Source organism: Amphiura filiformis, chromosome 19 (assembly GCF_039555335.1).
Source record: "Amphiura filiformis chromosome 19, Afil_fr2py, whole genome shotgun sequence".
Taxonomy (NCBI): Eukaryota; Metazoa; Echinodermata; class Ophiuroidea; order Amphilepidida; family Amphiuridae; genus Amphiura; species Amphiura filiformis.
In genome coordinates this window covers 43,998,137-44,025,270 of record NC_092646.1, presented here as the reverse complement: position 1 = coordinate 44,025,270, position 27,134 = coordinate 43,998,137, and the positions used below count along the sequence as shown (strand labels likewise).

The window sequence follows — 27,134 nt, the reverse complement described above, 5'->3', positions numbered from 1 at the left end:
TCACACGGGAATCTTACTCGTAAGATTTTAACATCAATTAAGCACGAAATCAATGCAGTAGCCATGGTAGCAGTGAGCTGAAAGAGTGTCTAGAAAATAAATCAACTGTGTCAATTAGACTGCTCAATGCCAGAAGTGGGTTAGTTACATGTTACTAATTTCGGTAACAAATGGACGGTTAATTTTGCCCTCCATAATAAATGTATGTGACTTTGGGGTCTGGCCACTTGCGCCCGCACGTGCGTCTAACTGATGAACCATGGTTAAGTGACCATGCATATTTCCAAAGTCACTTCATTATGGAGGGCAGAATTTACCGTCCATTTGTTGCCGAAATGAGGTACATGTAATCTATACTTGCCCGCATCTGGCACTAAGCAGTCGAGACGTAACAATAAAAGGATCCATTATTTGGTACGTACGTTTTGAATTGAAATCGGGCGCTGTGGGTAACAAATCCGGATTTAATTTCGTGCTGTGTAATAACTGCCCGGAATAACTGTCTAATAATACTTATGTCTAATCACTTGACTAATCTCAAACAAGTAATAAAAATCTATATCTGTTTACGTGGCATAAAGCTCCACGAGGATTCTTCAAATATTTTCGCGCTTTATTTTATCTTCTGCGTGCTAGCAAGAGACTTCAACATAAAAGTAAATTTTTAAAGATATTTTCTCAAAACATCAAGAGCTATCTTAAGAACCACTGGTCTCTCGCTATTGAAGGGCAGATATAATGTTCACATTCCATCTACAAATTAAAGTCCTAAATTTTGACAGTAAAATGTACGGGTTGCCAATACTTAAACGTAAGTTGTACTGTAAATGTTTGACAGTGTAGCCTATATCTCCAGCTAGAGATGCGAGAACTCCTCACGTCCATGCTCCAGCAGAACTGATTTTTGGCGGTTTGAGCATGACACGTGCAATCGACAACAACTTGACTACCATGATACGTAATTACAATCATTTCATCAAATGCAGGTACTGGAAATGGACTTGTTAATGTATATCTGCGTAAATGTGGCGTCGTGGTTAACTGTATTGCTGTGGTAGTTTAGTTATGTCAAGACGTTGGGACTGTTGTTCTTTAAAAACCTCAGTACTGGTAACCACGGAATTGGTTTTCAGAAAATACAAAAGCACGGAACAGCAGCTAATTCACAATATACGGAAGACAATAGTGTTTCCCTCTTAATACAATAAATATCGGCAACGCGGAGATACAGTTCATCTTATTTCAAAAATAGACAAGCTCTTCAAGAACATATACCACCTCTTGTTATCACTTGGTTTTAAATTATGGAATAGAGGAAACTTGTCGTGGATATCAAGAATTTAACACTTCTATTAATCATGTTATTCACAGAAACCAATGACTTTCTCTACAACTTACTTTTGTGATTATGACCACCACATTAACGTCGAAACACAAGAGTCTCGGCAACTACTTGGGAAGTTGCTTCGCAAGGAAAGTCGCGCATTCATATTTTGATCTGTAACTATTGGAATCGTATTGTCACAATACTCATTACCACATAATGTTATGCTTTTAGTTTATTTTCTTCTGTGAAGAAAGAAGGTATAAATACTTCAGATATCGCGCTTCGTACTCAGTTATACTGATCTGAACACATAAACTTATCCCAAAGAAAAAAAAACATCTATATAAATTCTAAACTATTATCCGGGACTATCACACAAAATAATAATGAATTTCACTGACGAAACCAACATTATCACAGAAGATGTGTTCACTACAAGTGCCTCTTCAGTTTCGCCTACTAAGCCAATTGACGAAGATACCGGCTGGTCTTCAGGAGGTAAATCCTTAGAGGACCAGATTTCTATCCGCATCATTTATGGAGGCATCGCGATTCTTGGTATCGTTGGCAATTTCTTGGTGATATTCACTGTGGCTAGGGTGCCTAATTTGCGGACATTAACGAATGTGTTTATTGTGTCTTTAGCGTCGTGTGATTTCATCACTTCCGTGTTTCTTATACCATTGCATTTAGGTAAGAGTGATAAGAGTGATATTAATTAATGTAGTTGCAAATGATTTTAAGGGGTGAATATTTTTGTCAAAACGGGCCCTAAAATTGTATGGGTTTTGCCATATTACGAATCATATTATTAATGTATGTATAAGAATGGATCGAAATATGTCAATAATGAATTCAATTTAAGTTTACTTTCGCGAAAAGTTGGAACAAGAAAATTAATAAAAGTTAAAGCGATTTCGCGCGACAGCTAGCTAAGTACAGCCCGTCTAACTGCAGCACTTTTTAGGGCTAGGCAGTATCGACGATACGGGGATAATGGCTCTGAACATGCTATAAACTGGTTTATTTAATACTGGTATTTTACTCACCTATTAAACAGAAGTGTGCTTGTAAGAACAATCACTAAATGTTCTATATATTAATATATCTACTGAGTGAATAATTTGTTTCGTGCACGTGTAATCGGGGGTAAATGTCTTATTTACCACAGACCATCACGATATGCTAATTAGGTTCAGGGTTTAGTAACCCTAACTATAACCCTAACTCTAACACTAACCTGACGAAGATACCGGCTGGTCTTCAGGAGGTAAATCCTTAGAGGACCAGATTTCCATCCGCGTCATTTATGGAGGCATCGCGATTCTTGGTATCGTTGGCAATTTCTTGGTGATATTCACTGTGGCTAGGGTGCCTAATTTGCGGACATTAACGAATGTGTTTATTGTGTCTTTAGCGTCGTGTGATTTCATCACTTCTGTGTTTCTTATACCACTGCATTTAGGTAAGAGTGATAAGAGGGACATTAATTAAAGGGGCATTTCGTGATCCACAGCCTCATCCCCCCACTTTTCTCAAAAAAAGATTTTTATATCACTGGAAACCTCTGGCTACATAATGTTTATGTACAAAATATTTCTTGCAGATTAATTCGTTTAGCAAAGATATCGTGAAATTTGAATTTCGTTCTGGTGCACCAGAACGAAATTACAACGCATTGTCTATGGAGCAGTGTAATACACATAATCATGCATAACTCGCGAACGCAAAATCGGAATCAACTGAAATTTTGGGAATAGGTTTTTTCGTGGATATCTAATGAAAATGACATAAATAGAGGATGCTAGGATCACGAAATACTCCTTTAATGTAGTTGCAAATGATTTTAAGGGATGAATATTTTTGTCAAAACGGGCCCTAAAATTTTATGGGTTTGCCATATTACGAATCATATTTGGCCTAGAAATAATCATCGGAAACAGTTAAGTTATAGCGCATCTTTAAGGGGAAGGTTTACAGGTTATTTTTTTTGTTTGAGCAGTAATTTCAGGCCGATTTATCTATCAATATATGCATATGTCAAACATACCAGAATTACATTTTTGCCATTTAATTGTGATATCTATACCTTTGAAATATAAATTACAAGTTCTAGAAAACGTACATTTTCGACTGAACTTGCACATTCCACAACATTGATTCATTATTTCGAAAAATGTAACTTTTGACATGTTTGATGTGTTATGGCCTTACAGCATGCCGTGATGTAAAGTCTGCACAAAAAGTAATTCAACTGTTATAGATACGCCTATGAATTCAGAACTAATAATTGTTTTCACAATATTTCAACATAGCGAGAAGGATGATTTATTTACACGCATTTTGATACCCCATTCGTCAAATGTCGTTCAATAATAACAGTAGTGCTTTACAGAATAAAATTCCCTTTAAAAGGGAAAGCCAGCCTCAATGTAGAAGAGGTCTTGTAATTAGTTTTGGTCAATGTGAAAGGCATTTTTAGGATCGGCAGGTTCGTTTTGCATACCTGCATACTGCATATTGTTAGAGTTTCTTAGTGGCGAGTATATAAAATATATTAAAGCTACTTTATTTGGAGAGCATGTTTTGGAGATGTTGGTACGAGCTTTGTGGTGGTGGCGTGCATGGAGAGCTAGAGAGGGTGGATGGGTGTGCACTTCCGTTTAATTTGTTGATATTTTTCATTTTGTTAGGTTAATGAGTGTGTTTTACTTCGTTAAAATAACTTGAAAATAAAAACACCCCAAGATATGTAGTAGATGCACTGTCACCTTAACAGTTTTACTGGACTTCCCCAAGGCTATACATAATTATCCAAACAGACTTTAAACACTATCCATACATGTGTATGGTTTATCCAGTACCATTTCCTATTTTTATTAATAAAATGTATCATTGCAAACAAGCAATGTATTGTATACTGATGAGTCCCTTTAGAATTGAATAACAAAAAGGGGTCACCAAATGTTTACTATTTATGAATTACATGGCACCATTGTAGGCCGAAAAAAGTCAACGTTCTGGTTCTCGTACTCTCCCTCTGAGATTTGTGAGATTTGTCAGCTTTTTTTAATTTTTAAATTATTTTGGAATGCTTTAGGCCTGCTTTAGGAAGGCTTCGTACATTTTTTGGCAGTACTTTAAGGGATTTATCCCTCATAATCTCATATTTTGAAAAAGAAAAGAAAAGGGGCCTGCTTATGCTCCTTTCTGTAGGAAAAGACTGAAACTACTAACAATGCAAATTTTACATTGAAGTAAAAACAAAAACCCTACCTCATTTATAGTTTATGAACACTCAAAAAAAAAAAAAAATTACCATACCACGTTCCTGTGTTCCTATTAAATAGGCCTATGATACTAACTTTTCCTCTGGTTAATTATACCCCTCTCCCCTTTATCCCTTCACCAAATGTTAGGGCTCAGGTTTACTGCTAGATTTTGAATACAAACTATATTTCGAATAAATCTGGATTTCATAGTATGTCCCATCATTCAGTGTGACATTCCAACTTATACCTGTACCAGGGTAAAAAGCATAGACCGCCAAAGATAGGCATTATGGGATATGATATCACTAATCTACATAAACAATGTGTATTTTGTTGTATATTTGCCAAGGAGGCAAGGATAGACATGTGCTAAATAAAATAGTTTATGTTAAGGTGATGCTGACTGAATCATTTTAGACTGATCATAATCAGACACCCAGAAAATTAATTCACACTCATGACACAGAGCATTGTACAGTCATGCAATCTAATTAGCATCTCTCACAAATTTTGAGATATCTGCCCAAGGATCAAACAAAAGTGTTTATATCATGTGTTTATATTTTGTTTACGATATATGCCCAATCATGCAACATTTGATGCTTACAACCCGTCAACTCGCCACAAAGAAACTCTAAAAATATGCAGTATGCAGGTATGCAAAACGAACCTGCCGTTTTTAGGATCACGCTTACATCTACATGACAGTCCACCAAACCATCAACGATGAGAACATGCACACTGAAACAGCAGAAAACATTAATTCCTAATCTCATGTCAACTCTTTTAATTCATTACATGTACTCCAAATTGTTCTGGTCTGTTTGTTTTGTTGTTGTTGTTGTTGTTGTTGTTGTCGTTGTTTTTTTTTGTCTTTTCAGCTTTTTCCCCACGATATCTCAATTTCCAATTTTGTAATACCAGAACTTACGAACTCAATATCTTCGCTTAGGAATGTCCGATTTCACTGCTTTCGATATATACACTGCCGGTTTGAGTTAACTTACATGTACATTTTATTTTAAAATAACTTAATTAATTCGCAATGTATAGTTTAAGCCTACTATATTATAATAGATAGTGGCCAGTACATTTATAAAGGACTGGTTACTCACTACAATCTTCACTCTTAAACTGTGTTTTTCTGAATGTGCTGATCATGTTGATTGCTAGTCGGAAACTCCTGCGAGGCTATGGACATGGCATCTTACATACTCCATATTCTATAACAGTCTGCCTAGTGCCTTGTGTGTTTTCTCTTCAATCATTTTGTTGAATGTAATTTTATGAATCAAATAGTTATGTGTCATTTTATTTATAATAAAGAAGTTATTAAATTAATAAAGTAAGACAATTTATTTATCTATAAGTGCATGTCAAATGGGGTACATTGTTCAATACTATAGGCCTACATGCATAAATTATGCCCATATTATAGCTAGGCCCTAAAAACTTTATTTTGCATCGGATTTTTCCCGTTGAAAAGACAAACCTGATGTTTATGATAGCAACCATTTCATCAATAACATTTTGAGTCATTTTTATCCATAAAACGACACAGGATATGATAGATAACTACTTTCACATCAATATGGTCCATATGATCACAGATTGTTGAGAATCTGTGATATGATCCGGGGATATGATGAAGATTTTGATTCTATAGATCTGTTATCAACATGATATCACGCTGTTCAGTGGTCAAGGAGTAGGCCTAAGGACCCCCGGTCAAGGACACTGATATGACATCCCAGCTAGCCAAAATACGTTTTTAAAACGTTAAAAAATCGTTTCACTTTGGTTTAAGAAACGTTTCAATATTGCGTTTTAAAAACGTAAATGTGTGGAGTTTTGAATACGTTTCAATAACGTTTGCATGAAACGTTTTGATTACGTTTTTTTCACGTTAATATTACGTTTCACTTTTGTTTAAAAACCGTTTCAATATTGCGTTTTTAAAACGTAGTTCTAAATACGTTTCAATAACGTTGGCATGACACGTTTTGAAAACGTTATCAGACCGTTTTCCAAATGCTAATAAACCGCATCACTTTGGTAGTCCAAGTTATCATGGTTATGACGTTAACACTTCGATCTCTTGTGTAGTATATAAGACATGAAACCATGAAGAAATACATTAAACATGAAAGTAAAAGATGTCCACCATGAGATAATGTATAACTCCATGTCCCCAATGTCTTCGACATCAAGACATGTTCAGCGTCCCAGTCCAGTCCTGTTGCATCGATTATTCTTGCCGGCAGCTGGCAGCATGATTCGGATAACCAAAATATGAAAGCCAACCTTAGCTAGGATATTAAATGTGATATTAAAATACATTAATGTAAATGTATTCGGCGCTAAAATTATAAAAGTATCCTTACACTTGGAAAAAATCAATTCTACAACTCACTGAACTGAACTGAACATGTGAATTAAAACTAAACCATATTTGGGTAAATTTATTTATTTAATAGATGCGCTATCTATTTTTCTTCCAAGTGTAAGGATACTTTTTGGCGCAGTATATAAACCAACAAGAGACTTGCAATGGGCAACTAGCGTGAATATTATATATGATTATAATCAGAAACAAATGGCACATTTATACCATGTCATGCTATTAAAATTTACAGAATTAAGAAATAAAAGGGCCTCAATTAAAACTGAAAATGAAAACTTACCTAAATGAGTAGACCTAATGCTGTTATACTTTACTCTTGGAGCTGGAACACTTATCATTAAATACAACAAAAATACATGTAGAATTGTATCGCTTTCTCCACACCAGAATCAAATTTGAACAGCTAATATATAGTAGTTGAGCAGTAACCACGTATAGGCTAGTCAAGTATAAGGTCACTGAGATCAAGGATACTAGTACTATAGTTAGAGAATAAATGATAGGATTTTGTCTTTTGCCTATCAATATCGTGTCATAATGGATGGGCTGGCCAATATTTTGAGTAGTGGATGCCGGCGCAGCCGGTATCCACTACGATAAAAATATTGGCCAGCCCATCCATTATGACACGATATTGATAGGCAAAAGACAAAATCCTATCATTTATTCTCATTCTTATTCAGTTTTAATGTAATTTTTGCGAGAAAAACTGCCCTTTTTCAGAAAAAAATAAAGTTACTTTTGTAAGGACATCCCTGTTGTTTTAAATGAACGAAACCATCACGAACATCTAAGCCGCCGAATCGCGTTCTTAGTTCTCGCACGTGTATTACGCGAACGCATTATTGCGCGATCATTGAGGAGCAACAAGCGTGCCGCCGTTGCGTGGCGGCGCGCGCCCTGACTAATATCACTAACAACTATTGTGAGATATTATACACCTGAAAACCAATCAAATTACGTGAATTCTTTACAAGACGCACCCATTGAATAAGAATACTGTGTAGTAGTCACCATTGCTCGCCATCAGTGCAGACTAAAATCATATGTCAGTAATTCCATTAAAACGCAAATGTTTCGCCCAAAACATAGCTGCAACTTGTCTACAAAATCAAAGGCCTATACACGTTTATCTTTTGATCTATAAACATGATTAAAGGTTAGCTAGGCCTATTAAATTCCACCGTAAACAGTCAGCAATTGAGATTCACAGATATATCCGTTGATGCATGCGGGGATGCATGGTCAAAACGGTTACAATTTGTTACTAGTATTTCGAAACACACAAACCGCACTAACCGGTGGGTAGTCTTAGTCCCAGCCGGCTTGTGCTCCTTGAGTAACGAGGAGCACAAGCCGTCTGGGACCGAGACTAACCGCCGGTTCATTATTTTACGAAATCGAGACCGTGCGTTACCATGGTTACATCTTTTGAAAGTTGATTTATAAAATAAAGCAATGTAAATTTACCGGTACTTTTTACTTTAATTTGCTTACGTTTTTATTCATATCTGTCATCATTCATGCAAATAACGTACAGTAGGCCTAAATAAATTACAGAAAAATAAAATGCAAGTCTCTTGTTGATTCGATAGCCTACTTATTATAATAAATATTAAATAATTATTTAATATCCAGCTAATTGGTTATATAGTGGAACCCCAGTCGAATGGAACGATCTATGAACATTGTGATTTTATTTGCTTTTTTCGTGAGTATTTTGTCTACAATGGGTCTACGTTATTAGAACGTTTTATAACGTTTTGGTCGAACTATTCTGCCATCAGATAACTCGATGTTTATCAAAACGTTTTGGAAACGTGTATTTAACGTTTTAAAAAACCAAAACCAAATAAAAAACAATTCAAAACGTTTTGGAAACGTTTTGTGTTTGCTGGGATCATAGGTGATGTCAGATTTTCTTCTGCTGACCATATGATGCTATAACTATTATTGTTACATTTAGGCCTATACCTAGAACTTTTAAAGTCATAATTAGTTCAAACATAACTTTGGTAATACTCACTCGTTTTCGTTCGTTGAAACTGCAAAACATACTTACTTTTCCTTACAAATCGAATTAAAATATTTAAAAAAAATTCAACCACAAAAAGTTTTAAACAAAAGTCATTCCAATACCAATAAAAATAATCTCTTGAGCAAACTGACCCCATCCCAGAAATAGGTACCAGCCCGATGGGCTGGCGAAAATACCCGAATTTAAAAGTTGCAGTTTACAGCGATCAATGGTTATAATGCCAGCACTGTAAACACGTAAAGCCCGCCATTATCTTCGCGCTTACTTCAAATCAATACAAATAACTGCAACTTTTAAATTGGGGTATTTTTGTTTCAAAACACTGCTGTATTGTCAATATTGAACAAAGTTGGACAAATGGGGTATCAAAATGCGCGTAAATAAATCATCCTTCTTTTTATGTTAACATATTGCGAAAACAATTATTAGTTCTGAATCTATAGGCGTATTTATAACAGCTGAGTTACTTTTTGTGCAGACTTTACTTTGTTATGCGGGTATCGTGTACGCGTTCGACTAATTTTTGAACACAATAATTAAACAACGTATTCAGACGTTTTAATCAAAATATCGGATTTTTTACATTCATATTTTATTACATATAACACCGAAAGCCTTGATTTTTGGTAGGTATGCTAGTTTACTAAAGCATATTACAAACATCACATTTTTGACAAAACTTGAGTGCGTCCTCCTCGTTAAATATGACTTGAACAACCAGAGTCTCCAATTGAGACAATGGTTTAAAAACACTTTCACAATTTGGTTTTTATTGTTTTCAGTACTCATATCGTCTTGATAAAAAACGGAAACAATTTTTTAGTATACAAATCGTTTACCCTTACGAAACACTTAGTATTATTAAGCACTTATTCGTAGCGTATTATTAAGTGCGTCAATACGCTTTACAAGAAATAACGTTAATATACACGATCAAGAACAGTTAGTAGGAGAGCAGAACAATGGCCAAAACAAGAGATTGAAACTCAAAACGTTAAACGTGATGATTTTAAAAAACAGGCAAGCGAAATAATCTGATAATAGTACAGTATACAAATACAAATTTCAAAAAGTACATTTCCTTTATAAAGCGGCAGGATATAAAAGGGTATTTTCAAAAAGTGTGGATAGCCAGCATTTACTCCCTCGTATGAAAACTCACGAAAAGACATAACAACTAGCAAAAGTGGGTAATGGTGAAAAAACGGACGAGGACACAAAACACATCAAGGATCAATAAATGATACAAGAGGATACCTTGAATATGAACAACAGAAAAGAAAACGAGCAAGGTACACCAACTTGATGTGGGGAAACATGTAAAATACAGACTAGACAATATGCAGGGGGGGGCAAAACCAGCAAATGTAGGCATAGGAAGTAGGCAAAGTTCGATAGCCAAAAATTACCAGTTCCAAGGCTCACAAAAGTGCTAAACCTGCAAAAACAACAAGGATCAATGATGTAAATCACTGTGCACACTCGGTAAACCAAACAACTAATGTAGGTACCAAAACAGGCAAAGTTCGATGGCCAAAAATTGCCAATTTCAGAGCCCACAGAAGTGTCAGCAAAACAGTACAAAATAACCTGGAGCAGACAAACAAAACCAAACAGACAAAAAACAACCGATGTTTCGAGCAGATAAACTGCTCTTCTTCAGGGACAGACAACAAAATATAAAAGCAAACAACGAAAACTACATGCTGTGTGTAGTTTAAAAACAAATTCAAGTCAAAAAATTAAGGCAAGTTCAAATAGAACTCAGTAGCAAACCAGATAAGCTCAGAGCAAAATAAGCATGTCTTACTTCAATGAAGCACAGTTTATAACAACTAGCATTTATTTCAAACAAAATCCTTGTCCTAGGCAAAATCAGAATGAAGTACAATTATGCAGATAAACAAACATTTTGAATAAAATATTCATAAAAATACGAGTCATAAAGGTGTATTGCTATTTAGCGAAATGGATGGAAATGGGTCGAAATGGGCCAAAAAGGATCGAAATGTATAAGAATGGATCGAAATATGTCAAGAATGAATCCAATTTAAGTTTACTTTCGCGAAAAGTTGGAACAAGAAAATTAATAAAAGTTAAAACGATTTCGTAAGTCTAGCTAAGTACAGCCCGTCTAACTGCAGCACTTTTTAGGGCTAGGCAGTATCGACGATACGGGGATAATGGCTCTGAACATGCTATAAACTGGTTTATTTAATACTGGTATTTTTCTCACCTATTAAACAGAAGTTTTACCGCCCATCACAAAAAACGTTACGGGCCGTGGTTAGCTATTGCGGTAAAATACGCCAGGAGTTAGTCTTTTTAATGACTTGTAAATCCGAATTTGACTTATTCTTATTCATTCAGACATAATCAATAACATATTCGATCCATTCTGATACATTACGATGTGTTTCGACCCATTGCGACCCATTTTCATCCATTTCCACCCGTTTCGATCCATTTCGCTATATAGTAATACCCATAATAAAGCAACATAATAATGAAACCAAAATACCATGTTATCAAACAATTAAGTACAATAATTATGACACATATAGCAAAGTGGATCAAACTGAAACCAATATGTGTCAGATTTATTGGGTTTATTTGTATTTTAATGATAGAAACTAAAATAAATGAATGAATTATTGCTAGAAAATTTGAATTTCACATCTAACAATATTATATTAGTTGATTTGGTCGTTATAATTGGTCATTTATAAATACGCACCATTGGAATTCAGGTATGTTTCTATACGCGTATTTGTACATACACAAACATAAACACGTCAGGCCAGGAAAGTATTTTTTCAATCTTATGTATTTTGTATATAAATGGTACTTGTAATGGGCTGTTCCATTTGAAATTCATACACCCCAATGGAAGACATGACCTTAATCTTCCACACAGTGAGTGTCAATTTTAAGGTTACCTGAATGGGTGACTCCATTTGAGATTAAGGTCATGTCTCCCGCGGGTGTATGTATTTCAACCGGAATAGCCAAATATAAACAATAATAATTAATTTATACATCACAAAAGGCTACAAAAGAAATGCATTCTTGTATATTCTCGTAACTACAAAGAGGTAACGGAAGGTGTTTATGTTTCGAAAACATGTATCAATCTCTATATCAATCTCTTCTTTACTATAAACCATGAATTGCTTGGGATTGATACAAATTAATTTAGGTACAGATTTCCTGAAATTCCCTAAGATTTCCCAAACAGGAATTATACGATATCTCCGGAAGGGAAGGTGGTATGAAGGTCAAACAACCACTAAAATGTGCATTTTTACCCATATTATAATGTCATGTCAATAACTCAATTTGAGCCAAAAGTGGATGTAAGGGCTTTTACAACAGAATTCTTCAATTGTAGATTACATTCTGCATGCTTTGTGAGATTTTAATGGATTTTAATACGTCACGTCACTTACATGATAGAGTTTTTGGCCCACGGACGTGACGGCACTTGAAATTATCACAAGGAATTCACATAAAATACATGGAAATTTACGTGACTTAGTAGTTAGTAGTGTTGTAAATAACCTAAAAGAGCAGCTAAACAGAAATACAACTGATATGATGCACTCATTTAAATATAAATTAAAGGTTGCAGAAGAGAAAGAAATTTAAATTGATTCTCTTGAAGCTTCTTGATTTTGATTCACGTAATGATCGACGAAATTACACCACTGTGATGAAACATCCTAAAGGCTTGTGCGTGGATAAACTTAATCAATTATTGACCATTTGACTTAAAGCTTGTGCCACATTTGTAATTTAAATTATTTTTCAGTAATCGTTTGAGAAATTTAGCTTTGAAATTGGGCAACGTTGTTTGGCTATGCGCCAGCGAAGTGGTTACATTTACTCCTTAGTAACTAGATCACCCAGCAAACACAAAAACGTCTTAGAAACGTTTTAAATCAGTTATATTTTGACTTTTGGTTTAGGTAAAAACGTTTTAATAACATTAAAATGTCGGGTTATATAAAGGTCATGAAAACGTTTTAAAACGTTTTTTATGAAAACACACTACAACAATATTTTTTAAATGTTTTCAAAAGGTATTATAAACTATTTTTGCAAACATTTTTTTGCCAAACATTTTGTCAATACTTAAATAACATTATGTTAAAATATTTGCAGCCAGCAAACACAGAAATGTTCTCAAAATGTCTTTTTCAAAACGTTTTAATAACATTTAAATGTCGGGTTATATAAAGGTCATGAAAACGTTTTTAAAACGTTATTGCAAATATTTTGGGCAAACATTTTTGCAAAATATTTTTCAACCACAAAATAACATTTTGTTTAGAATGTTTTGTATCAAGTTTTCAAAAATGTTTTTGGAATGTTATTAAAACGTTTTTATACCCTTTATATAACCCGAAATTTAAACGTTTTCTGTAAAATATTTTGTGTTTGCTGGGCAGTAGATTATCAAAAAATGTTTTTTAATGTTATGAAAACGTTTTATACCCTTAATATACCCTTTATATAACCCGACATTTAAACGTTTCCTGACAACCTTTTATAACCTTTTGCGAATGATGTCGAAAACGTTTTGTGTTTGCTGGGCACGCACCTTTTTTTAATTATCTTTAACCGCAAAGAGGTGAGGCAAATTACCACGCACCTTTTGGAATTGGTAGACATGCCAGAGATTTTGTGTTGCGATCATTTCGATCGTGGTGCAGTACTCAAAAGCGCTATCCAGTTGACATAGTGATTATCGGATTACACGTAACACTTCGCTGGCGAATTTGCCAATTCGCCAGCGAAGTGGTTACATAACTCCTTGGTAACTGGATCACGCACCTTTTGGAATTGGTAGTGCATGCCATAGATTTTGTGTTGCGATCATTTCGATCGTGGTGCAGAACTCAAAAGCGTAATCCAGTGACATAGTGATAATCGGTTTACACGTAACACTTCGCTGGCGAATAGCGAGTATTGTTAAAATTAAAATTAACAAATAAACTTAGTAGAAGTTTAATGTTTATTGAGAAAAGCAATTAATTAAGAGTATTTAATGACCCATTTAGAAGACTAATTATCATGATTATTAATGAGGTAGTTTGTCCAATTTGATAGAAAATTAATTGACGGCCAATTTTGACTTATTTCCTCGTCAATAAAAAGTATTATTACCGCCAATAATTACTGATTTGACCTACTGAGACGAGCTGCGCTACGGTCGCTCCCTTGCCGCTGTTGAAGCGGAATGATAGTGAGGTATCTCTGCGGTACCGGAATTGTTGAAGTGTGCTGGTATACATTTTTTCGACGTAGAATATATGATGCAACATGCATGTTTTCAATATTTAACATAGTCCCATTCTATTTCCAGTAATATTTAACTGCAAACGAATGTTTGATGAGTTACAGTAAAAAATGAGGGAATAACAATATTTGATCAATAAATCAATAACTACTTGCCTTGAGTTGCTGAATTTTCAGTGCAGTAGTTGTTGTCTTTGCCCCTATAATATACACATCTTACTTGTGACCTATGCGCTATAATATTTGAGAAAAATGCAAAAATAGGCGCGAAATTGGCCAGGGGTGTAGTTACCCCTTAAATCACTATTGATTGATCTCATCACCAATATTTATTCATAATAATTGCTAGTATCATTGTTCATGCTGAATATTAAGTTATGCTCCATGGCATCTTGACAATATCAAATGATAACATTGCCTTAGATACTCAGAGAGTATAAAAATTATAAAAACTTAAACAGAAAGCAAAATTAAACTTCTACGCACCTCACATTTGGTATACTCACTGGACCGCTTTCACCAGGTCAACCGGCGTCTTCAGCGGATTGCTCTGAAGATTTGTCTTCAGCGGATGTTATTGCTCTGAAGATTTCTTTAGAGCAATAACATCCGCTAAAGACGCCGGTTGACCCGGTGAAATAGCTCCGATGAGTGTACCAAATTGGATGTAGCGGAGAAGTTTAATTTTGCTTTCTATTTACGTTTATCGCTACGTATGAATATACATCATTCTTTAAAAATTTAAAGCTGGGGACATATTGTGAGCGCTTTCCTCCTTTTGAACTGTGCTGGCAAGTTAGTCCAGGCACATCGATGGGTCAGGATCCTGAATTGTGTTAATCGTGATTTTTTTACACGAAGGATGTTGATTTAGGCTTACAATATGTTTGACTTGCATTTAAAAAACAGTCTGCATCAAACTCTCTGAGGGCATGCATTGGATGACATTTGACGCAGCCCCCTTAACAAATGGACTGCCCTTGCAACTATATGAAAGGGATTTGTAATTACCAATTACATCAATTTTCAAACGTTTTTACTGTATATCATGCATGCATTGTCATCGGCATTCACGGATTCACCAGGCATTGGTATAAATAATTGTTGTTACCATGGTAACTATATTCCCAGTGAAGAATGCAATAACAGAACCCTTGAACATGAACCACATTATTTATTAATCTAACATTAAGGGGTACTACACCCCTGGCCAATTTATTGCCTATTTTTGCATTTTTCTCAAAATTATAGCGCATTGGTGACAAGTAAGATATGTATATTATAGGGGCAAGGACTACAACTACTGCACTGAAAATTCAGCAACTCAAGGCAAGTAGTTATTGATTTATTGATGAAATAGTGGTTTTCCCTCATTTTTGACTGTAACTCAACAACAGTTGTCTGTGCTGAAATAAAATTTCCAGTGCAGTAGTTGTAGTCCTTGCCCTATAATATACATATCTTACTTGTCACCAATGCGCTATAATTTTTGAGAAAAATGCAAAAATAGGCATAAAATTGGCCAAGGGTGTAGTACCCCCTTAATATAAACATTATGTGACCTGCTACCACGAAATGAGCGTAAAGTCGCAAGTTGGGAGTTTCGAAACAGCCTGGCTACCTCGTTGGTGTTCTTAGTTTCACACGCACCTGTTCAACTCAGATGTATGTCTGTAAAATCCTTTGTGAACGGGGCACAGTGTCATCGACCCTATATCTTCATGGCATAAATCGCCATGGTAGGTTGAATCCACAGCCACGATTGGCCATTTGGTTCAGACCTCTTTGAGACGAAGAATTAGTCGAGGGACATGACTAAGGCTACACACAATAGCCGGGTAATTGATCTTGGTTGTGCGTGAATAAGCTTGTATACCCCATTGAGGTCAATGGTCATCGACTTTTATACTGCCTAGTAGTGAGTGCAGCTGTACTACACGCTGTAGTACCACGCTACACGCTACAGGACCAACGCAATATAAAATTAGAGTTTTGGTCAAATTTTGAGTTCAAAGCGCACGGCCAATTTTCAAAGCGCATTCTAGCGACTATCATATCTGTTCAACACGTATTTTCAAGTGTATGAGACCACATCTGGTTTCTTGAGAAAAAATCATTTACGGGAGATATTCATCTTTTTCTAACCCGGTATACGAAGATTTTCGTCTGATATCAAAATCGTGCATAGCAATTCACGTGTATCGATCCCGTGTATTCATTTTAGTGTCTCTGCTGCACCAAATAATTATTAGCCAGGCGGTGTCGGTGTGCGGGGCACAAAGGGCTGTTCACGAAGGACATACTACAGGCTTGTACAGGTGCAAGGCAAACAAAGAACATGAACTCAGTCAGCCAGGATGTTTCCAAACTACCAACTTGCGACTTTATACTCATTTCGTTGTGCCAGGTCACATATTTGCACAGGGAGGCAAATAACAGGTTAACTGACATTTCCCCACCAGTAAATTATATTGCCCACACAGGAAATTAAACACTTGTTTTGTCTTTTCTATAAGACAAATTAATATACGGAGCAAAAGCAATAACATACATGAGATTATTGACATTGTAAAACCTCATAACTTTGCCTTCTTTGGTATTCTTGGATCAGATCGTGTTGCGTGAAATAGAGAGTAATAAACATATGAAAACATTGTCTGACCGAATGTGTTGACAGATTTTTTAATAGATTGACATAAAACATAATGTAGGTCGAAAGAATTACGCTGCAAAATAAGCTACACATTATTATGCAATTAAATCACGAGTATTGGGAAATGACTATATAAATTTAAGTAATTTAAATAAAGTAATTAAATAAATTAAGCAATATCTACATTCCCTTAAAGGAATGTGGTACGATGTTTTCATTATGGTGTTTTACATTCATTGCAATCGGTTACTACTGAAGCAATCTGTTTCAAAGTTCGGAGTTGAATTACTCAAGCGGTAATGCGGATATTGGGCTATTCTAGTTGAAATCCATACACTCCTGTGCAAGAAATAACTTTAATCTTCCACACAGGAGTTGGAATTTCAAATAGGGTTACCTGAATGAGTGACTCCATTTGCGGTTAAGGTTGAGGTCATGTCTTCCATATGGTGTAGGAATTTCAAATGGAATAGCCCATTAGACGCACAAACGTCACACAATTGGTCCATTTATCCCTAATTTGTACTCCTGCCATGACTGTGCTTTTTTGTCTTATTTATATATATTATATAAATAGCCCAAGTGAGCAGTTTTTAGTATAGATGTCATTTAAAAAATACAGCTGCCTATCCATTAATTAATTAATTTTCCTTATTATTGGGTAAAAACAATTAAACTTGCACACCCAACCCATTATTCTTATTTACCTCCCAGCATCGGTCAATTATTTCGTCATTTCGTCTTCCATTAGGTGCGAATGCATATCCATCCTTTTGTATTTTTAATGACATTCAGATGCAAAACTGACCTACATAAATAATTAAAATAATAACAGGAAGTGGCGGTCACCAATTTTAGTCATTAGACCTAATGAGAACGCATGCTTGCAAAAGCATTAGTTTTTACTTGTAGTTGCTCTCAATTACTTCCCATACAATGGGGTAACTTTGGCAGGTTGTTTTTGGCATAGCCTATTTTAAATAATATTTCCAAACTATTATGCCAGTTGATTTCCCCTGACAATTTACATTGCGGGATACCTAACTACACCATGCTAGAAGATTCTAAAATTAATATTTTTTTTATACAAGTACGACTAGGCCCCCCAAAATATACTGCCAAAGTTACCCTGAGATATTATTTATTCATCCTTTTTGTAATATTGCCTGCTAAGTTTCATCTACGTGTTTTAAAAGCAACTTTTAGTGCAAGGTGACAGGGGTGTCAAAATATCAAATATCGCATATCGAAAGTTGAATACATGCACACATTTGCTTTCATATGGCCCATTCTCCGATAAAGCGTTCAAGTTTGGTCTCGCAAATTGCACAATTCCAACCACGAAGAATTCATGAAAATCATTCAGAATCGTAAACTTTAATAGTTTCAGAGCACAAAACAATGCATGGGTGATTTTTCAACAATACTTAATTTTTGAGCAATATTACTTGTAACGTATCAGTGGTAACGTATCTGTGAAGCCTTTTCACACTTTTGTCTTCATCGTGCAAGTGTAAAAACTTACCGACTTAATACTCATACTTGATCAGTCATCACCCAAAGTACTAAAGTCTGGTATGGTATTTGGCTTCATTTATCACAGCGTTTTTTCCGAGGGGAGTATAATTTAGGTAACGTATCTGTGACGACATGAACGTAACGTCAGGATTTTTTGCCATTAATAGACCTGATTTTTTTTACTTTGAAACCATTGTGTTATGTACCACATATATAATATAACTATGGAGTCTGCTTGATCCATCACATATGAGAACATTCATATAGCTAGTTATTTTGACAGATTGCTATCCATTAGAGATATGGTAACGTATCTGTTAACAATATTGGCGACATAGTCTCAAAGACCTGTTGGAAAAATTTAATAACCTGCGTTGTGATGTTTTATACTTTATAATTAGGGCATGATACCAGCTAATGAAAAGTACTTATAATCCATTATTATGCGCGCATGTATAGCGAACAGGGACACATTATACGGAACGCACCTTGAGTGGCGACATGGAGGAAAATGGATATGCATAATCAGCTTTATTGTTTTATACTTTCTAGGCATGTTAGAACCTCTAGCCCCACACATTTTAGAAAGCAACTCCTAAGTATTATTAGTTATATTAAAAAAAGTCATTTCTTTCTGACGAAACAAGTCTGATTACGACTTGAAACTATGGGCGACACAAATTTGGCTTTTTGAACACTTTATCGGAGAATGTGCCATATAATACTTCTAGTATTTCAGCCAAAAATCAAGGTATAATACTGAATATTTACAGCAAGCCTACTTAGACCAGGGAAGTATTTGCCGAAACGTGGCGGGGGCAGTTGATATTGTGTCCCCCATTCCCAAACGTGGAGGAGACATGATCCCCCTGAACAATCCACCATTGATGCACATGCATCAGTGAGGAACACATTTTTGGTGAATCCATTTCTGCACTCACCAAAAGCAAGACCTCATAGTGTGTAGATGGTAAGCAAATATAGTACATGGTGTTACGTAACCCAGTGCAAAATTTGCTACATTAGTGGAACCAATGCTTTTTAGCTTCTAAATACCCCTACGAACAAAACCTGAGTTGGTTCCATTTTTTTCGAATGTGTCTTCGGCGGCCATTTTGAAATTCAAAATGGCCACTATATTTAGCCTTTTTAAAGCCATATTTGTCCCGAAAGTGCACAAAGTCATATTTTTCTTAATGATTATTTATACTTTTGATTGTCAAATCCACTAAGAACATAATTAGGATCATTTTCTAGAATCCAAGATGGCTACCAAATCCAAAATGGCCGCCAATTTGTCTAAAATGATCTGCCAGCTATAAGGACATTGATTTCTTTCCTTTTTTGCTGATTATTTTCACTACTTATGTTTCTGAGAATCCACTGAGAAATAAAAGCTTAATTTGGTCCATTTTCTCCAATCCAAGATGGCCTCTAAATCCAAAATGGCCGCCTTTTATTAAAATATGGCATACCACTTTAGGCAATTACTATCACTGAGAGTAAAATACATGTATTTCATTTCTGTCAGATATGGGTAAGAAAATGATTCTAAACATCTTAAATAGTGCAACAACATTGTTTAAGGAGAATATAGGTGCATTTCACCTTTCAAAATGGCCACCAAAGTGTCTTGAAATTGGCTAAGATTTTAAGCTAATTTTCAGCATTTATGCAATGAAATGCAGAAAATCGCGTTTTAAAAAGTTGAAATTTCAATATTGTAATTAAACTTTACACGTTTATGATAGAGTTGACCTTGAGGCATTTTAATGCCTAGTTGTCATCATCTAGTATTTTCAAGTTCCTCAGCATAGCTGTATTGGTACACTCTTAATCTGCACATGCTTCTGTACAAGTCAGATTGTGTCGTCTGCAGGAACATCTTCTGGAGCATTTGCCTATTCCACATCCGCACCTAACAAGCTCGACAACAGACTCGGGAGCTATTGCAATATCTGACAGGATAGGTACTGGAATGTTATCTGCATCACTCGACCATCCTAGCTTGAACGGATCTGGAATATTTGGATTTACCACAAGGTCTTGACTACAAATATATGTTTGCATATATGCGCCCGCAGAATGTGTTGATGCCATGCACCAGAAGTTGGAGGGATTTTATCGATCCCCCCTGGTTGGCTCTTGAAGCGTTTCCATCTCAGTTTTTCAACTGTGTTGGCCTGTAGGTCATTATTTGTGCCCATGAGCCTGCACAAAAACCTCTCACAGCCTGAAACAACACTCTGAGATGGCATTGCTGCATCACCAAGTTGACTCAGTGCTGTGAGTTCTTCAGGTGCTGCTTCAGTGAAGGCATTGAAGGCAGTCTTCTTGCCTATACCTCTGATATGTCCACATGTGTCGCATCCTGCTTTTGATGTCCCAAGACGGATATGTATTGGTTTCAGCAAGATTTTCCTTCTGTTGTCACCTGTTCCCATAAGCATGATTGTCTGAAGACCAAGAACCGTTAGTCTTCGAAGAGCAAGGACCATAACACCTGTATCTTGGGTCATGATATAGACATTCTGTCCAGCTTCAGATATCTCTGCTGCATGTAGCATGATTAGAGTGTCTGCTTCCTCTTGTGTACTAAAACCTGTCGATGGCTGAACATGATTCATGTTGCTTCTCACATGCAGACGTGTTACATTGACTACAGGAATCTTCAGCTTCAAAACTTTGTTTGCCAGGTAGATTGCGAAGGTGTCCTTAGTTTCATTGTTAGCCATAGCTTTGAGTCATGGATGGGGGTTGTGTCAGCAACCATTTGGCTCTCGCTGATGATTGGACTCCTAACTTGTGACGTCTGATTATATCTTTGATTGAGTTTTCTCTTCCATAATCATCAAAGATGACACGGCAACCTTCATAGTCACTGTAACACATCTGCATCATCGGTGAAAAGCAACATGAATGATGTTCAGACATCGACAGGTGTTAGTACAACAAGAGGAAAGCAGACACTATAATCATGCTACATGCAGCAGGGATCTCTGAAGCTAGAAAGAATGTCCATATCATGACCTACATGTAATATACATACATACATACATACAAAAAACAAAAAACATGCAAAAGAAACAACATCAGCAATGGTTAAAAGGATGGGGTTTCAGGCTACATTTGAAAGTAGTAACTGTGGGAGACGATATAATGGATGAAGGAAGATTGTTCCAGATTCTGTTCCAGATTCCAGATTCCAGATACAGATGTTATGGTCCTTGCTCTTCATGGTCTTCAGACAACCATTCTTTCTAGCTGTTATGGTCCTTGCTCTTCACTGTCTTCAGACAGTTCATGGTCTTCAGACAACCATGCTTATGGGGACAGGTGACAACAGAAGGAAAATCTTGCTGAAACCAATACATATCCGTCTTAGGACATCAAAGTGTTGTTTCAGGCTGTGAGAGGTTTTTGTGCAGGCTCATGGGCACAAAAAATAACCTTCAGGCTAACACAGATGACAAACTGAGATGGAAACAATTCAAGAGCCAACTTCTGGTGCATGGCATCAACACATTCTGCGGGCACATATGCAAGCATAATGTTTGTAGTCAAGACCTTGTGGTAAATCCAAATATTCCAGACCCGTTCGAGCTAGGATGGTCGAGTGATGCAGATAACATTCCAGTACATATCCTGTCAGACATTGCAATAGCTCCCGAGTCTGTTGTCGAGCTTGTTAGGTGCGTATGTGGAATAAGGAAATGCTCCAGAATATGTTCCTGCAGACGACACAATCTGACTTGTACACTGTACAATGTACAGTAGCATGTGTTTGTGGAGCAGATGAAGAATGTACCAATACAGCTATTTTGAGGAACTTGAAAATACAGATAACATGGATGATGACAACTAGGCATTTAAATGCCTCAAGGTCAGCTCGATCATAAATGTCTGAAGTTGAATTACAATATTGAAATTTCAACTTTTAAAAACATGATTTTCTGCATTTATTTGCATAAATGCTGACAAATTAATCTTAGCCAATTTCAAGACATTTTGGCGGCCATTTTGAAAGGTGAAATGCACCTATATTCTCCTTAAACAATGTTGTTGCACTACTTTAAGATGTTTACAATCATTTTCTTATATCTAACAGAAATGAGATACGTGTAATTTACTCTCAATGATAGTAATTGCCTAAAGCGGTATGCCATATTTTAATAAACGGCGGCCATTTTGGATTTAGAGGCCATCTTGGATTGTAGAAAATGGACCAAATTAAGTTTTTAGTTCTCAGTGGATTCTCAGAAACAGTAGTAGTGAAAATAATCAGCAAAAAAGGAAAGAAATCAATATCCTTATAGCTGGCAGAACATTTTAGACAAATTGGCGGCCATTTTGGATTTGGCAGCCATATTGGATTCTAGAAAATGATCCTAATTATGTTCTTAGTGGATTTTGACAATCAAAAGTATAAATAATCATTAAAAAATATGACTTTGTGCACTTTCGGGACAAATATGGCTTAAAAAAGGCTAAATATAGTGGCCATTTTAAATTTCAAAATGGCCGCCGAAGACACATTTGAAAAAAATGGAACCAACTCAGGTTTTGTTCGTAGGGGTATTTAGAAGCTAAAAAGCATTGGTTCCACTAATGTAGCAAATTTTGCACTGACTTATGATAATTCTACGTAACACCATGTACTAATAAAGCAATACCTGCAAGGAGCACTAGATTGTGGTCAGTCCATAACATGCACGATTTGAGGTTGAGGGTTAGGGTACCTTTTTCTGTTGCCGCGGCAACACAGCAGACGTAGGCATATGACTGTACAGGTATGCAAAAAAAATAAAAAGTTGTACCTCTATCAATTGGCAACACGGCAACAGGGCAACAAACACTTAATTCGCTAAGCATTATTCAATCGCAGCAACACGGCAACACGGCAACAAACACAAAATTCACTAAAGAAAAGTTTATACGGCAACAAGGCAACAAACACTACAATCAACGCAAAAAAAGAAAAAATCATCGCTCAATCTCGGCAACACGGCAACAAACATGAAATTCACTAAAGAAAAGTTTATACGGCAACAAGGCAACAAACACTACAATCAATGCAAAAAAAAGAAAAAATCATCGCTCAATCTCGGCAACACGGCAACAAACAAGTTTATGCTTCCTTGTTGCCGTGTTGCCCTGTTGATTATAACTTTTGCTCGATATTTTACCTTCTTGTTGCCGTGTTGCCCTGTTGCTGGTCAATTTAATTTAAAAAAATTTAATGTATTTTAGTTCCCTCGTTGCCGTGTTGCCATGTTAAAGATAACTTTTGCTCGAATTTTTTTTGCAATCATATTCTGCCTGTTTGTTGCCGTGTTGCCCTGTTACTGGTAGGTTTCATACTTTTTTTATTTTTTTTTATTCAAGTTTACTATTTGTAACTTAATTTGATCTTGTTGCCCTGTTGCCCTGTTGCTGTTAACTTTTGCTCGATTTTTTAAAATTCTGATTCCAGCTTGTTGCCCTGTTGCTGGTCAGTTTGATTTTTTTTCTTGTTATTAATTTCGCCGGCTTCTGCGCAGTCATCGTCGGCTACTGCGCAGTATAACGTCAATTAAGGTGCGCAGGCTTAGTGACGATCTGTGCATCGCCTTGAAAAGGATTCTGGGAAATACCGAAAAGGTCAACTATTCACGGTAGTTTTTTCAAAGATGTTATTCACACGGAATAAGTTATTTTGATTCCAAATAAAAAGCTTCCGAAGAACAACAAACATTGTACAAAACTGTTAAGGAATGTCAAACTCATAATTGGAATTTTCTTTTAAACACAGTAACATTTTTTAATGAAATGTTTATTTTATCGAGACGTTTGACGATGCGTATAATTTGAACCAAATGTGAATGCATGTGGCATTGCTGAATAAACAAGATTTGTTTTTTCATATGAAAACACATAATCAGTGATGGTTAAGCTTTGCGTGTGGAACTGTCCAGTATTGATGTTTATGTTATATAACAATTCTGATACAGCGATCGCTACTAACTAATGGCGTTAATGAAAACGCTGTCCATACACAGACCTTGAGCCCGGGGGGGCACTCAACTGAAATTTTGGTAGGGGTGTGCGGCGCGGAGCGCCGAACTTTGGGAACTAAGAACTGATTTTCGGGCAAAATAGGGGCTTGAAGAACTGAAATTAGGGCCAAATTATAGGCTGTTGAGCTAAAAATTTCTAAATTATTTCCAAATTTGAGCTTAAAGAGCTACAATTGTCAGAGTTTGAGGCTCAAAGAACTGGAGCAGATCCAAATGTGGGGCTTAAGGAACTGCCGGAGAGCCTGAAAAGGGACCCTTGAGCGCCGCACATACCCGTACCACCTTAACATGTGAGTGCCCCCCCCGACCTTGAGAATGCATGCCTTTGTAAAGTTCACGTTGATCATCAGTAGTCTATCAGTGTAGACGAATCCAACGAGCCAAGTCATGGTCAGGATTTGGTCGGCCATTTTTGGGTCCCCGCAGCACCTAACTGGTGTTGTGGCTGCCCAATTGGGTGGATTAAAGCCGCTTAAAAATCGATATTAGATTATTTTGTGTTGTAAACTGTCATCTTTCTTTTGTCTGACGTGTAACACAGGTGATAGAATGCAATTTAAAATACCCTCCAAGGCCACATCATTTCACATTTTAGGTGGAATAGACCTAAGTGGGAGCCAGCAATGGCTGCCATTGAGGTGTAGGGATGAGTTGAATTGAATTCGTCTATAGAGTAATCGGAGGCTTATCCCGGGTGGACAAGTAAAAGAGGAAATGTATAAAAGAGAAGAAATTATGCAAAGGAGGGGAAAACAAGGAGAAATGGAAATAGCTTGAAATTCCCCTGGACAAGGAACTTACTGTTAATCGTCTTGTTGTAACCCGTACGAAACCTCGGGGAGCTGATCCTGGTTGCGACGGTTATTTTGTGGAATGTGTAGAGTGTGCGCTCTTGTAGCAGCAAAGTCCCTGATTTGTTGTTTAATGCTTTATGGAATGATGTGGAGCCGTAGTGGTCAGCGACAACCTGTAGCGCACTATAAATCACTGCGCTTTTTTATTGTTGCTAAGTTTGCACAAACAACTTCGAAATACTGGCAAAATCTATGATTGCAACATTTGCTGAGTAGGACGCCCTCATCCCGAGATTTAGGTTCAAAATATTAGTCGAACTTGCGCATGACTGAAATGTCTCAACGGGATGTTCATAACACATTGAGTCGATAAACCTCATCAACGACCGACTGATTGATAGAATGCGATTTTTTTCGCTCGACCTAATTTATTCAGCTCAAAATAGTGAAAATTAACATTTTATGATGGAAAATGGAAATCTATTTCCTATGGATATGATACACTATTGATTTAAGGTCACAACAGTCATTTTGCATAATTATTTTTTTCTTTTCACTTTTGGTCCACAGGTTTCAACATCCCTATTCCACAAGGAGCAGCTGGCTCTGTCATGTGTAGCATGCTCCTCTCAAAATGGCCGCTCTGGACAAGCTTCACCGCTTCCGTTCTTAGCTTAGCATGCGTTACACTGGAACGGTATTTCAACATCTGTCACCCACTTCACTACGGGGCCATCTTCACCAACATGAAAGCGGGTCTGTTGGTCGTGGCAGTATGGGTGGCGGCAATCATCATGAACAGCTACATGTTTTATGTGTTTTCCTTCGACGGTGAACAATGTGTTTTAGATTGGTTAAACGTCGTGTTTCAAAAGTTTTTAGGAATAAGCAACTTTTTTGTCATCTATGCAATCCCCTTGACAACAATGGGGATATGCTATGTGTTGATTATGATGAATCTGTCAAAATCAGCAAAGAGTTTGAGTCGAAATATTGGGAAAGAAAACGAGGCGTCGTTAGAGCTTTTGCGCGCGCGAAAAAAGGTCATAAAGATGTTGGCCATTGTTGTTATTACGTTCGCGATTTGCTGGGCGCCAAATCAGTTTCTGTTTTTGTCCTATAATTTAGGTTATAATTTAAACTTTGGAAGTCCGGTTTATCATTTCAGTGTCCTGATTGCTTTCTGTAATTCGTGCATGAATCCATTGATATACGGTTTTAAAAGTAAAAGTTATCGAAAAGCACTCAAACTTGCTCTCTGTGGGAGACGCGCTGGCAGCACCGTTTCTGATATGGATACTGTGGCAGCTCTTGCTTAAAACTCTAACCTTTTATTCTGAGCTCTTGCAGTCGTTTACATGGTATATGTAAACGACTGAATTTAAAGACTGTTCGTAACACTAGACCAGTTTCGGCGTGACATGACGTCATAACATGTAGTTGCGCCATCTTGAGTGTATTTATTTCCTCCAGTAATTATTTGGGATGAAAATTTCATGCATTGCAGGAAGAGCTTTCACCTAGTTATATTACTGAATACTTTTAAGTATTATATTAATTGCACTTTAAAAAGTGAAATTTATGTATTTTTACTATAAATAGTGTTTCACAAATTATTGTCACCTTGACAAATAACAATATAGAGTTTATGACTCTGACATTGTATTTAACCGTGTTTAAAGATCTAAGGTTGAAAGCGAAATAAGCTGATAGAAAATTGTAAAACGGATAAAGTTTCATGTATATTGTGCTGAGAAGTTTTCTCAACAAC

The 27,134-nt window shown here is 36.3% G+C and overlaps 1 protein-coding gene across 1 annotated transcript; it reads left to right on the top strand.

Annotated features, from left to right (window-relative positions):
- Positions 1-1,002: 1,002 nt before the first annotated feature.
- Positions 1,003-26,879, top strand: LOC140141346 (allatostatin-A receptor-like). Its single transcript, XM_072163181.1, has 2 exons — positions 1,003-2,020; positions 25,934-26,879. The coding sequence occupies exons 1-2, from the start codon at positions 1,714-1,716 to the stop codon at positions 26,680-26,682; spliced, it is 1,056 nt and encodes a 351-aa protein (XP_072019282.1). The 5' UTR covers positions 1,003-1,713; the 3' UTR covers positions 26,683-26,879.
- Positions 26,880-27,134: the final 255 nt, after the last annotated feature.

What these genes read in the sequence shown, in the direction of transcription:
- LOC140141346 (XM_072163181.1), top strand. Translation starts at nt 1,714, where the DNA reads ATGAATTTCACTGACGAAACCAACATTATCACAGAAGATGTGTTCACT. An exon ending in TCTTATACCATTGCATTTAG is followed by an intron (nt 2,021 to 25,933) that starts GTAAGAGTGATA and finishes TTTGGTCCACAG; the next exon opens with GTTTCAACATCCCTATTCCA.